At 36.5% G+C, this 14,523-nt stretch overlaps 1 protein-coding gene across 1 annotated transcript; it reads right to left on the bottom strand.

Moving 5' to 3' along the window:
- Positions 1 to 284: 284 nt before the first annotated feature.
- Positions 285 to 13,466, bottom strand: LOC117318106. The gene is made up of 6 exons (XM_033873107.1): positions 13,352 to 13,466; positions 7,866 to 10,505; positions 6,638 to 7,834; positions 5,657 to 5,700; positions 3,307 to 3,475; positions 285 to 2,591 (listed from the first exon to the last, which is right to left on the bottom strand). The coding sequence occupies exons 2-6, from the start codon at positions 10,330 to 10,332 to the stop codon at positions 2,269 to 2,271; spliced, it is 4,200 nt and encodes a 1,399-aa protein (XP_033728998.1). The 5' UTR covers positions 10,333 to 10,505; positions 13,352 to 13,466; the 3' UTR covers positions 285 to 2,268.
- Between the last annotated feature and the right edge of the window lie 1,057 nt (positions 13,467 to 14,523).

Genomic DNA, 14,523 nt, shown 5'->3' with positions numbered 1-14,523 from the left:
GGTGTCTCTTTGTCTAGTCTAGTTAAAGTGTGTGATGATGTCTCTTTGTCCAGTCTAGTTAAAGTGTATGATGATGTCTCCTTGTCCAGTCTAGTTAACGTGTTTGATGATGTCTCTTTGTCCAGCCTAGTTAAAGTGTATGATGATGTCTCTTTGTCCAGTCTAGTTAAAGTGTGTGATGATGTCTCTTTGTCCAGTCTAGTTAAAGTGTATGATGATGTCTCTTTGTCCAGTCTAGTTAAAGTGTATGGTGATGTATCTTTGTCCAGTCTAGTTAAAGTGTGTGATGGTTACGTCTCTTTGTCTAGTCTAGTTAAAGTGTGTGATGATGTCTCTTTGTCCAGTCTAGTTAAAGTGTATGATGATGTCTCCTTGTCCAGTCTAGTTAAAGTGTATGGTGATGTATCTTTGTCCAGTCTAGTTAAAGTGTATGATGATGCCTCTTTGTCCAGTCTAGTTAAAGTGTGTGATATCTCTTTGGAGTCAAAATTGCCCTAAATGAAGTTAGCTGTGTCGTATATTATTATTATGAATTAACACAAATCAAACAAAATTAAAAATAATGAAAATAACAAAAATATAATGACACAACATAAAACCTTAATACTGATTTGGATAAATGATGAAATAATAGGAAAACAAAATTTAACAAAAATGAGCAAATACAAAAAAATATATTTATATTTTGGAATGGCAGTACACACTTTTTTAATAAACTGATTTGATATCGTTTTGTATGACATTTTGGGATAATACATTATATTTAAGATACTAATAGCTATAGCATAAACAAATGAACATAAATTTCAAAGATGTACTAAATGTAAAATATGAAGCATTGTTAATCCTTGCATTTTATGCATTTTATCTAACAATTGAATACTGAACGATATCTGAATGAAGAGAGCTTTGAATGATATACACAAGACTATTGGCTACATTTGGCTTTTAATGTTTTAAATAAATAATGTTATATTACTGAGATTAAGTTCTGAGATTCGATATTGTTTAACATCGTATTTTGTTTAAAATCATACTTTCTCAAACAACTAATAAGACTTACAGAAATGTAATTAAATGTGAAGAGAATGGGCATGGGAGTGTTTGCTCATCATTCCTATTGCCCCAATAGATATGTAAAAAATATTGTTGTTCGTAGAAAACATCTGTACTCAAATGGACCACCCTCAAATGAAGGAAGCTCTTATTCCTTTGCCCGTCAGCCTATTGACTTAAGTCTTCAGCCAGAGTAACATATTAAGCAACATGGGTACATCACATTTAAACTTCATCACAATACTATAACATTCAATTAAGTACAACTCCAAAATGATATTCATGCACTCAAACACTTATACTGCCCTGGTAAGTTACTCTAACAGCAGTGAGAAGTTTTATTTATACATAAAAAATATATAATATTCAAAACAATGAAAAACTGAAACAGATGATGATGATGATCATTATCATGAGGAAACATTTCCTTCTGGGTACGTTATCAACATAAATATGACTTGTGACATTTAACGACTTTCGGTGTTCTTTCTTTTCGGAATTGGTTCCACACACACATATCGGGCTTTGGTAAAGTTTGGCTTTTAGACTTCTAATACTATAATGTAATTTGACATTAACTCAAGATTACAATGACTACAGAGCAAATCATTTAAATCTGAACACCACCAACTTCAAAATATCACACATTTAATCTGTTACCCACATTTTTGTAAAAAATCAAAAATTGAAAATGTACCTGTTCATAAAATGAGGTTATTTTGTGAACAGTCACAGTCAAACCTACCTAATTAGCGACCACCTGAATTAAAAGACTCCCTCTCACATGTAACCTTATTTTTCCCTCTCAAAGATATTACTTAAATTATTACCAGAATCTGGACTAAGATACCACCTGTCACATGTAACCTTTTTATTGCCTCCCTTGGAAAGTCACATATCACAGGTTTGACTGTATATTTTCAATGGTACATTTCCTTTTTTTCATCTTGAAAATAAATGGTCTGGGAGGTTATTTATAACCATTTCTCTGCCAATAACTTTTCATCAAAATACATGTCCTGACATTTTGTTTAAGCATGATTTGATTTCCGTTTATACTTTTTTGACATCAGAGTTTAGAGATAACCATTTTTCAGTACAGAAAAACAGCAGAATAAACTCTGAAAGCCATACAAATCATCCTATCATTTTCTTTCAGTGAGAATAACGTTGAAATTTCTCCAGGTATGGAGTGTCAGTCATCTTTGATTGCTAATCTTCCTCAAGGTACTCCACATAATACTGTGGGTCTTTGAGATAGTTTTTAATCTGTGTAGGGATGGGCAGTGTGTCTATGTGATCACGACGAACTTTCTGTAGGATTTGAAATCGACACATATGTTGAAGTGACTGCATCTGTTTGTAACGCGAGACGGGATGCAGCAAATGTACTGGCATGGGAGGCGAGCCGGGGCCAGATGGGCGGATAAAATACAAAAACTGGCCATTACGGGAGTTCTTCACACACTGTTCGATGAATTCACGGATGGTCGCTTTCCCATGAGAATCAGGTTGGGACCAAAAGCTGAACTTCCCTGCTTGGAGAAAAGAAGAAAGAATCCTTCTGTATTATATGATATTGTGTGCGAGCGTTCCCTCAGAAAATCAAATCAAATAAAAAAATTTATATATTCAATAAATTTAAAAGACTATATGTTCTTTTACTTTTCCTTGTATCAGGTATTCTCATACTTGGGTATTAAATACGGTTTTATCAAAATTAAATCCACTTAAAAAATCAAATGAAGTCGCTAGGGCTCTCGACAAAAAGTGAACATACGAATGTCTTACAGACCCACATAGGAATGGAATGCTATTTCTCTTATAGCCTAGGGTTGAGACAAGCTACACGCATTCTCAACAATTGTATGACATCACAGCAACAATACAGTGGCGTCATGGCAACAATACAATGACTTCACATCAACATTGTTTTGCATTGATGTAATGGCAAAATTAGATACATATGTGGGTAAACAGGGTAAGAGAAAAAATAATAATTCACCCCCGTGAGAGTGAGACAGGAGGAACCCAACCCTCAGGGTAAGATTCTACATGTACATTTGGCCTCACCCTAAATTCAGTGAAAGATTCTATTACCTGGTAATCTAATCTCCAGCAAAACACAAAAAAAATCTTAAAAAAAAAAAATTACTATACACCTGTGCCTCCCAGCTGTATGAAATATTATCCCCAGGTACATGTAACAACATATACTGATATAATTGAAATGTTATTATGGATATTTACCTTTGTGATGTTCAATACGCGTGTGATGGACTCGACCTTGCATGTTGAACGAGAGACTGAGAATGTAGCGGTCATCGGAACTGTCCCGCACCAGGAAGGAGCCATCTGGTTTGTTCATCAGTTTGATTTCTGCTTCGTCCCAGCTAAGAGGTCCCCAGTACCAACCGCACTGAAAGTCACAAATCAAACACACAGATCATATCTCCGTCATCTTTTTTTTTTTAAACTAAACCGATTCAGACCTCCAATCATCCTGGATACTCCAGGGTTTATGTTAAGTTTCTCTGCACCCTTGAAAAATGTCATAACAAAATTAAAAACTTAGTCATCGCAATAATGTGGTTGAAACAAAACAAGAATTCCCGAGAAGTGGATGTGTCGTCTGTGCAGAAAGTTGGGTGATCAAAATATAGCATGGAAACAGATTTTCTATTTTTAGTAACAGTGACCTTGACCATTGACCTTCAGACCTGAAAAGCAATCCCAAACAAGCACTTGTGGTAAGGAAGATCTGCATGAAGTTTGATTTTGATCTGCCCAAGGGAACTTGAATTATCGCGCGGATACCTCTGTGTGGACGCCACCGCCGACATAGTGATACCTATATGTTTCCTGCTTTTGCAAGTGAAACCAAAACTAATTTAATTCTCAGATCTCAAAGAGCCAGTTCGTTTTGTGCCTGATTTTGCCATGACATATTCCAGGAATAATGAGAGAGAAAGTGATTCATTATGTTGTCCTATCAGGAATCGATGATCATTTTCTCTGATAAATATAGACCATACAAACATTTAACATACCTGATTCAGATAAATTATCATTTTTTTCCAATCTAAAATATCAAGCAGGTAAACAAGTCCAATCAATGATTGCGAAGCTGACCGGCAGCAGCAATCACACTATGCAGTGACACTATGCACACACTATGCACTCATTTTTATGCAACATGTATAAGTATGTCATTTTGAAATTTCATGTCACATAACATCACTCCTAGACCTCTAATGGATGTATAAACCAAATTAGAAGGGTGTGGAGTTACAAGCTTTCAAGCTTTCCAAAAACTTTCCAAAAAAATGTGACAAAATCACATTTTTTTCAGCATGATTTTGCTATAACATCACTCCTAGACCTCTAATGAATGTATAAACCAAATTAGAAGGGTGTGAGGTGTATATTTTTGGACTTACAAGCTTTCCAAAAACTGATCCCAAAAAATTTTAAGTGGGGTGGGATGCCGACGCGGATGCCAGGGGTACAGCATTAGCTCACGGTTACTCGTAACCAGTGAGCTAAAAAACCTTAAAAGACTCCAAAATAAAGGTTGCTCTTGCTACTCAAAGAAAACCAGAAAATGTAAAGTAAGTAAGAAATGAAAGCTATATATATATATATATATGTGCAACAATTGATCCTGTGCAGAAGGGGTCAAAAGTGAACTCTGAGCCTTTAACGTTGACCAAGGACCACGAGAATGTGATAAGGTTGAGGGGTTTCTAGGGTTAGTGTATATTGTTGATTGGAATGGGGGGCTGCGGTGGCCAAGTGGTTAAGGTGTCCCGACACTTTATCACTAGCCCTCCATCTCTGGGTTGCGAGTTCGAAACCTACATGGGGCATGCGCAGTTGCCAGGTACTGACTGTAGGCCGTTGTTTTTTCTCCGGATACTCCGGCTTTCCTCCACCTCTAAAACCTGGCACGTCCTTAAATGACCCTGGCTGTTAATAGGACGTTAAACCAAACAAACCAAATTTAAACAAACCAAGTGATTGGAATGGAACAGGACAGGATAGACCGACATGTGTAATACTATATTCCCCCATCCCCATAAAATATGGTGAGGGTATAATTATCACCCAATTCAGCAACATCACAAACTCTAGCTTAGAATCAATAAAAGGTCATGATCAGCTATGAAAAATTCTGTAGAACAGATTTTATGTAGGTCATCTAGATCTCCCGGCCTTTAACTCCAAGGTAATAAAAGCCAGGATCACTGGACTACTTTATTTATCCACAAATATGCCCCAGTTAACAAACTAGATAAGCCCCGGCCCCTTCTTCATTGTTGCAGAATCATCAATTTCAAATAAGTAAGCTCAAAGTGATTCTTTCACACTTGGGGAGGGGGCTGATGATAAATATATATATGGTATCAAATTTTTACACTTGGGGAGGGGTCATATTTGAGGATAAATATGGTTCTGAACATTTACACTTGGGAAGGGGGCTTATTAGAGGATAAATACAGTATCACCTTTGGTAAATCTAAATCGGTGACAAACATTTACTAATGAAAATAATGAATCACAACATTATATCATAAATAGCATTTAATTCCATACTTACATCTTTAAGTTGGCGCATGCTTTCCATGAAGTCTCTTTGGCTTGCTGAAATAATTTTACATAAATCAAGAGTTGATAGCTTTTACACTTTGAAAATATGTTAATAATTTTTTTATGACCATATATATATATATATTATATATATATATATATATGGCTCCAGTGATATAGGATAAAACAAAAAATACATTGGTATATATGTTATCTAAATGTTAAGACTCTTTCATTGAAAATTTTGGTCTTAAAATTTCTATTGTCTTACTTCAAATTTGAATATAAGTTCAAATTGAACCAATCAATGAGGGACTTCACAGCAATTTCTGATTTTAATCAAAATACCCAATTTATTTTCAGCTAATCAAATAATATTTTATTCATCATTTGACTTAAGATACAATTATATTCTTTTTCACCTTTCAGGGATTGACAATATTAATCTAGCTATGAATTTGAAGAACTCAATTACCCAGTTAAATTTAAGTGTTTGAAGTGGCATTTTAAGTAATTACTTGAAATTAAATATATTTTATAAGGAGAAAATCATTCAAGAACCAAATGTGAAATACACACACATATATATATACTGGGCATGTGTTATTCTTCAATTTTATCTAGATCTGAAGTTATAATTATTTGGTTTCAATATTAATGTATACCATTCTTTGAACCAAGAATTATTCAACAAACATTTATTTAAATATTTAACATCATTACAAGCATTTGACTACAAAATGCTTTAACGGAATAACCATGAATCATTGATCAAGCACTATCATGGACACTCCTGAAAGGAGATTAGAAGTTTTGCGTATTTACTGTACAATATAGAAGAAATTTGACACAAAATGAGGGGAAATTGAAATTGTTTGAAACAAAAACCTCCTGATATCGTTTTAATTTACAGATAAAATGTAAAATATGAACCTGTTATATTTCTATCAAATTTCACTTCACATTTCGTTTTAAATAATAAATTTCTTACCTTCTTCTGGGTTTGTCCTTGGGATGATGGCAGGAGGTCGCGAGTCAAGACGTCTCATAAAATCTTCATCTCTTCTTGTTTGTAATGCTGACACTTCCACGGAGTACGGTCTGCGTTGTCGCGCTCCACGATTACCTATGTAGGCAGGGTGCATTACCGGATGTCCAGGATGGCGAAAATTTGTGTCCAGATCCTGCTGATCATCATCATCAACTGTTTCATAAACATTACTACACTGTGTTGAAGGAAGAATTGAGTGGTCTCGCGTTGAAGGTGAGCTCCGTAATTCTGTTGCGTCGTTTTGTGGTGGAGACTGCCAGAGCGACGGTGAAGGAGTATGGAAATGAGATCGTCGTTCACGTTCACCCTCGTAGTGAGATTTTGATCTTTTTAGTTCATTTACACTCATGTGAATGGGCTCTGGTTCAACCCACTGCTCATCAGACATGCCTAGTTCAGAGAGAGACATGTGAACTGGCTCCGTGTCCTGGTAGTAATAATCAGGAAGACGAGCAGAGGGACTCAGTGTGGATGCCGACGACACTCTATCATCACTTGGATCTGATATGGATTCTGTTTCCTGTTCAGCTGAATCTGTCTTAATAGTTTCTGATATGTCTGATGGCAGGTCATAATCCTGTGAAATGTCAATACTTAGAATGCCCTCTGTAATTTGATTGTTTGATTCTGAATTGCAATGAACACTTACACCTCCTGCTATTGACACAGCCATCTCATCTGCAAATGAATCGCTCTGAACCGCCATGTTTTCAAGTACGGCATCAGCATCATCTTCATATGACACAACATGTGGTTCCCCAGATTTATCACTCAAACAATCAGTGCTGCCACCTAGACTGTCTATGGAAGGCTCAGTGCTGCCCTCTAGACTTGACTCAAAGTCCTTCTCACAAGGCGATAGATTAATACTACTATTTTCTAGATCGAGTGACAACTTTGGACAAGGCAATGTAAAAAGCTCTGGGCAACCTTTACCTTTGATAGCTATCTGAGAAGAATTTTCGTTTGAGAGTCTTTTAACCTTTTGTTCACTCATAGTGCTATCGTTATTTGGCAGGTTATTATTAGCGATATGTGACCAAGATTGTTTTTGATTTTTTACATCCAGCACTGTATTTTGTATGTCCATTTCAACACTTTCATTATATATGTTTTCTTCACTGTTTCTATGCTCCCCTCTACTGTTTCTATGCTCCCCTTTCACTTTTTCTATGCTCCCCTTCACTGTTTCTATGCTCCCTTTCACTATTTCTACACTCCCCTCCACTTTTTCTACACTCCCCTCCACTGTTTCTATGCTCCCCTCCACTTTTTCTACACTCCCCTCCACTGTTTCTATGCTCCCCTCCACTGTTTCTATGCTCCCCTCTGCTATTTCTATGTTCCCCTCTGCTATTTCTATGTTCCCCTCCACTGTTTCTATGCTCCCCTCCACTGTTTCTATGCTCCCCTCCACTGTTTCTATGCTCCCCTCTGCTATTTCTATGTTCCCCTCCACTGTTTCTATACTGACTGTTTCTTTGCTGACTCCAGTAGTTTTCTGATGAATCAACACTACTAGAAGACGGTATTGAAGACACAAGATCCGACGATACAAATATTTGTTCTGTTATTTTCTCTGAAGCAAGCTTTTCACGACTAGCACTCTGACAAACTGTCATTTCTTTATAAGAAATTCTAGAACCAGTTGAGTTTCTTTTCTGAAGAAGCTTATCCTCAATTTGGCTGCTATTTTGATCGAACTTCTCTTTTTTATCCATGTGAGAAGTTATTTCTTCAGGAACATTGTCTGATGCAAGATCTGTGTCTTCTGAATGTTTTAAAATGGCACTTGTTACCTTCCTCCGTTGTTTATTAGAATCACTCACAACATCCCAGGGGTTCTGATATAAGTCATTATTTACTTCCCCTTGGCTTTGCAACATGTGTTCTGTTTGATGATGAATAACCTCCCCTTTTTTCTGGGATTCTAATCCTATGTTTTCACCCTCAGACATTGGCTTTACACTTTCCTGTGCTATTGTCCTAACATCTCCAGTGAGAATCACTCGTTCATCCTTCTCAAACCGAATCACTGGTGACGGTTTAGATTGTCCGTGACAATGAAGATCTGTCCTGTCAACATGTACACTGTTATCACATGACCGCAAAAGATCCTCTTCTTCCGATAACCAGAAACCAGAATCTTGGCCGAAGATGTCAGCCGACTGATTCAAGATTCGGGAAGATACAGAATCTGTTATGGCGCTATCTGTGAGACACCTTTGGTCAGAAAAAATACTGTTTTCTGCCATGGCACATGTAGATTTATCCAAATGGAAGTCCACGGCACTAGAACTATAATTGGAGTCCTCAGAAATTGTATTGACATGTTTTTCCTGTGAATTTTGTCTTTTATTTTGTTGATTTAAGTATAAACTATATTTACGCTCAGGAATAGGGGGTACAGATTCATCTTCTTGTTCTGACCCTTCTATTTTAGAATCCCCAGTACTTGATCTTTTACCGTCTGTATCAAAACTAGTATTCCCTTCATCAGAATCATTACTTGAAGTTCTATTAGAAACTTGTCCAGATAACCTCAGTTTTGCTTCATTTTCCTCTCTTTGAGTTTTCTTCCGCATCAAAATTTTTGGATTGGCATAAAGTTCACTGACTTCATGATCTGGTAAGTATGTGTCGGAGTTATAGATCATGTCCGACCCTCCTGGACAGAGCAAATCTTGGGACTTCCCAGGACTTAAATCATAAGTTTTACCTGGACAACTGTTCATCCTCATGGATGGTAAGTTTGAGGGATTAAGGAAATTGTCTTTGTGGGTGTATCCTATGGAACTGACACTCTGATAAGCACTGATATCTGTATCACTAACAACAGAAAGAGATTTGCATGTCACTATATCTGATGTTCTCATATTGGAAGAAGTGTCCGACACTAGTGGACTTCCAAGGCCACTGTCCAGCATTGTTCCAAATTCGCTAGGGTGTGATATTTGAGGGTGACCAGTGGACTGTGACCGTCGGTGCTGGGAACCTTTAGGTCTTTGAGATAAAAAGTCTGTTTCAGGGAGGCAAGCACTACCATTCATTTTCTGAGGCTGATTAAACTGAATTTGCATTTTCCTACGTATTTCATCCAGAGTCTCATATCCAGGGTCCATATCATCAAAGACATCACCTTCAATGCATCCACCATCATTTTCAAGGTCAATTACATTTGTGTCAGAGGCCACATACTCATTTGGTATATTCAAATCTGTATCTAAACAGTTTCTTTGTACAGCACTATTGGGGTCATGAAGAAAGTCAGACCTTGTTTTCCGTTCATCCTTTTTATGTCCACCACAGAACTGTGAGGGACGTTCAGTGCGTCTGTCTGAGTGAGTTCTTAATACATCTGCTGGACCAGGCCTCCTACCAACTTCTTCTCGTAATTGATCTGTTTGGTCTTCTGGGCAATGCTGGAACCGAACTCCTTGGACAGGAGTGTGGCTCCCAGGTTGCAGTTCATATCCTTTGCTTTTGAGTCTAAACCTGCGCTTTAGTCTACTCAGAAAGCCGCCACTGAAGGAATGGGAAGACAGCTTCTGTGGAGATTTCACACGTGTTCCTGAAGAAGAAGTCGGTGGTGCCATCCCTGCAGGCAATGTAGCTGATTTCTTTTTGCTTTCCATCCTTCAGTTCCTTAACAATCTGTTTAAATTGTATATTATCTTTTTACAAGTCGGAATTATCTCCCCTGTATATGGTTGTCCATGTCCAAGCATGGTGCTTTCCCTCTTTTTATTTTCAGTCTCCATGGAAGCAATATTTTTCTCTGTCCCATTTCAAGTTGGAATTTTCATGTCTGTAAAAGAAAGAACAGACCTTCATAAATCATACCGTATTTGACCTAATAAGGGCGCAGGGCGCGGGTAATTGACAGTGGGGGCGCCCTTATTAAGATTAGTTATTCTGAAGTTTTATGAAACAGACTATACCTTATAGCAGAATACCCAAGGTTGTGGAAACGGTAAAATATTCAGTCATAAAAATATTCCAGATGAAGATATCTATTCATTATCATATATTAAGCTTAAACATCACTTGAATACTCATGTAAACTTGTAAACCATGCCAGCTGATCTTTAGACCAGAGAACGTGTGTTCCACCATTTATGTTCAAATGGAACTCTTTTGTGTTCTATTTATAGAAACAGGTGATTTCCCAGATCATATCAGACATCGTTTTCTTTGACCTAATAATTGATTTACTAGCTTTCTGTTCCGAACAAAAGTTATTTATCAACAAGAATGAAGTCTTTACTTTATCTTCAAATAAAGATGGTAAGTTATTATTTGTATGTGTGTTTAGTTTTTGGTGCTCTTTGCACTGACATGTCATCTGTAGCCTGTAGGAATACACAAAATGTGGCGAAAACATGTATTCCAGTTATTTAATTTGCTGAAGAAAATTGAACACATAAAGTAGCAAAATATTTCACATGAATTATTACTTTTGAACACCATTTTGACACTCAGTCATAGATTTATTTCCTTGAAAAAAGGTACGTAGGGGCGCCCTTATTAGGGCAGGCGCCCTTATTAGGTCAAATACGGTATTTGATTTTTGTTTTGCTATGAAAGCTTATATAATTAATATTGAAATTTAATCTTGACTATGGTCAGTTTTATTTCTTTGTAAAAACTGGTGAAAATTTTAAACCAAAAAACAATATCTGGACTTGAATGCACAGTGACAAACATGCTAGATTACACCTGTACAATTTTTGTACCAACTCAAAATGTCAACCTTCTTATTCTTAACAAATAAATTCTTAAATTACATATTTTTTTTTCAGGAACGAAATACATTGTATGCATTACTCTATATTCTGAAGTACATTATCTCTCCCATATTATCTATTTTTGAAAATAAATGAGAAATGGAAAGTAGAGTAATTGTCAGGAATGACAGAACTTGTATAATTTTTATCTACTTGTACTATTTTTGTTTTGAAAATGGGCCTCCATTAGACAGCTCATGATCAGTGAAATGTCAAAGAGAAGTACTAGTCTTGACTGTCCTAAATCCAATACTGTTTATATCATGATACAACATGATACAAACTGATGGGAAGAGTAGATAATAGATCTATCAACAGAGGGCTTCAATGAATTCAAATGTCAGAGGATATTTTTCATCAATCTTTAACAAGATCAGGTATATATATGGAACAGATTTCTCAGAAAAGCCTACGGATCATGTCAATGAAATACTTCTATATTGAAAACACTTTCACAACATTGAATATAATCCACCAGGCTAAATCCATTCTAATTATGGTCAGGTTTTGTATTTGGAACAGGAGAGAAAGAATGCAATGATCAGCCTCCGAATCAAACCTGAGACTTCTAAACTATAGATGGATTTCTAACCATTTGAGCTACCTGGCCACTGGCATTGTTGTTCAGTCCAGTCCAGCCCTGCTATACATTATACTCCCTCCTTCAACACATTACTTCTCTTTCAACCAAGTCTTTGACCCTGAAGACACACGAGACCATATTCTACCTTCCTAAGGCATTTTAGTTGGGCACCAAATGTAATCAGGATTTGTACCTGCAGGAACTTATGAATTGCATTACAGCAAATTACCATTTCAGCTTCATTAACTGGCCACCAGCGTTCAGTCCAGACAATATCTGCTATTTGTACCTCAGGAAGTTTTATGGTAGAGTGGAGGATGCATGTACATGCAAGGGACTGCACAGCTAGTGCTATATAACACTTTAAAAATCTGGCTATACCACAATAGCTGACAGATGGATGTGATTCTGGATATTTGTTTGATTATGTACATATACATACTTGTAGTATTACTCTATTATATCAGCCTTTTCCCAATTTGGTGCACAATTCAGACAATAATTGACAGGTGTCGAATCAAAAGTCTAGTAAATATAATTAATATATCAAATCTTTAATATCAGACAAATGCAGATCTGACCAGACATACAATATTTATCTGTCAACGTGCCTGGTTTTGGGACCTATATTTTAGCAGGATTGTCACACCTGTTACACCCAATGTTACTGAATTCTAAAAATGATGGTCAAGAAAGTAATTACAATACATGTAGGTGTCACTATGTGGTAAAGTGGTAACAGTTCCGCATGAAGTAACATGGTACAACAACAAAGTAAGTAGCATATTACAAATAAAGCTTAGGGCTGTATATGCAACAGTTTGTATATCAGACATCAGGGGCAATCCATTACTAGTCATTATCTGTGAGATCTAAACATTTTACAATACCAAGAGGATGCATTTTACAGACACAATGACATTTGAATTATTTAAATTACGATTAAAGCTACACCTATGCCTGTTTATATAGACTAAGTGAAATGCATCACAAAGTCATATTGGGATTTGAAACATTTTCCATCCTCAAGACAGTACTTATAATATTCCGTGGACTCTTGAGCCTAAACGGCTATTTCGCCAACCAAAGTCCTTATCACTCTTCAAGAAAGTATATCACTGTATGATATAGAGATGACACACTACTGTATACACTCGTGAAAATATAATGCAATCGGTGAATTTCCCTGTGATCTACGTCAAAACAAAACTAACATTTACACTTAAGACAAAACGCGAAGTATAACGACACCGAGATAGCTTTGTTTATACCATTTGCGCTTACTTATATATCAGCAAAGTACACGAATCAGTGTCGTAGCAGCGTCTGTTTCGGAATGTCCACTAATGATTGAGAATTGATACTTGATGCTTCCTGGAACAGGAAGTGGAAATTTATGCCGCAGTAATGAGGTTGTGTTGATTTTCCGGAATTATATTAAATTGTCAAAATCAAACGAAACGCAATCGACATTGAAATCATATCATTATGGCGGCTGTTTCAGAAAAGTATTTTTGATTGAATACTTGAATAAATGACGACGAACATATTCACAATTGTGTTTGTCAGCTAAAATAATGAACACATAAAAGTAATTAGGTTGCCTTCCATGGCTTTTGAGGCACCCTGAGAGACAAGTATGCACGACGGTGATAATTCATACATGTACATACAACGCTAGCAGGACATAAATAAATAAATTATTAGTTGTGCTCGCTGAATTTTGAGACTGATCGAGAAAATGATATGGCCGACAGGTGGCCATCTTGGATTTCGTCAGATGAAGTTTGTTATCACAATTTTAATTCTTGAAAAAGCACTGCCTGAAGGATATTTCTGTAAGTTAATATGTTTATGTTCCCCTTGGAAATTAGTTGTGCCCAATCGGTGTGAATAATCGGAGAAACAGAAATGGCCGATAGGCAGCCATCTTGAATTTTGATTGCCGAAGTTTATTATTTATCCCTATTTCTTGAGAAGTACGTCCTCTTCATCCCATATATCTAAGCTGTGTCTGTTTAATTTTGAAACTGATCAGGAACACAGAATGGTCGACAGTTTACTAGCCATCTTGGAAATGGGGTTTCTTAAATAAGAGGGATGAATGATTATTTTTCTCTTGTCCGACGATAAGAGGACGTACTTTAGGAACTTAACAATCTCCCCCGAAGGTTGAGATCCCTCTATCTCATCCCAAAAAGGGTTGAATCAGTGATTATTTTTCTCTTACTCTGTTTTCCAACCGTAGTGTGAACCAAATCCAAACGTGGACGGCAACGTACTTTAAACATTAATTAACATAAGTTCCAGTCGGTTTAAATGTACCCTGAATAACACCTTGTTTTCCAATTGACCAAATAGTTACCAAATCACCGATTTTGAACATTTTCACTACGTTTTAAATCAACAAGCAGACGAACATATGCATGTGTATGACCCAGTAAAATAGTTCGGGA

Source organism: Pecten maximus, chromosome 19 (genome assembly GCF_902652985.1).
Source record: "Pecten maximus chromosome 19, xPecMax1.1, whole genome shotgun sequence".
Lineage (NCBI taxonomy): Eukaryota > Metazoa > Mollusca > Bivalvia > Pectinida > Pectinidae > Pecten > Pecten maximus.
This window is presented reverse-complemented; position numbering and strand designations above follow the sequence as displayed.

Coding starts and splice junctions, on each gene's coding strand:
- LOC117318106 (XM_033873107.1), bottom strand. CDS start 10,332: ATGGAAAGCAAAAAGAAATCAGCTACATTGCCTGCAGGGATGGCACCA. Junction 7,835..7,865: donor CAGTGAAGGGGAGCATAGAA/AAAGTGAAAGGG, acceptor GAAACAGTAGAG/GGGAGCATAGAAACAGTGAA. Junction 5,701..6,637: donor AAGGACAAACCCAGAAGAAG/GTAAGAAATTTA, acceptor AAATTATTTCAG/CAAGCCAAAGAGACTTCATG.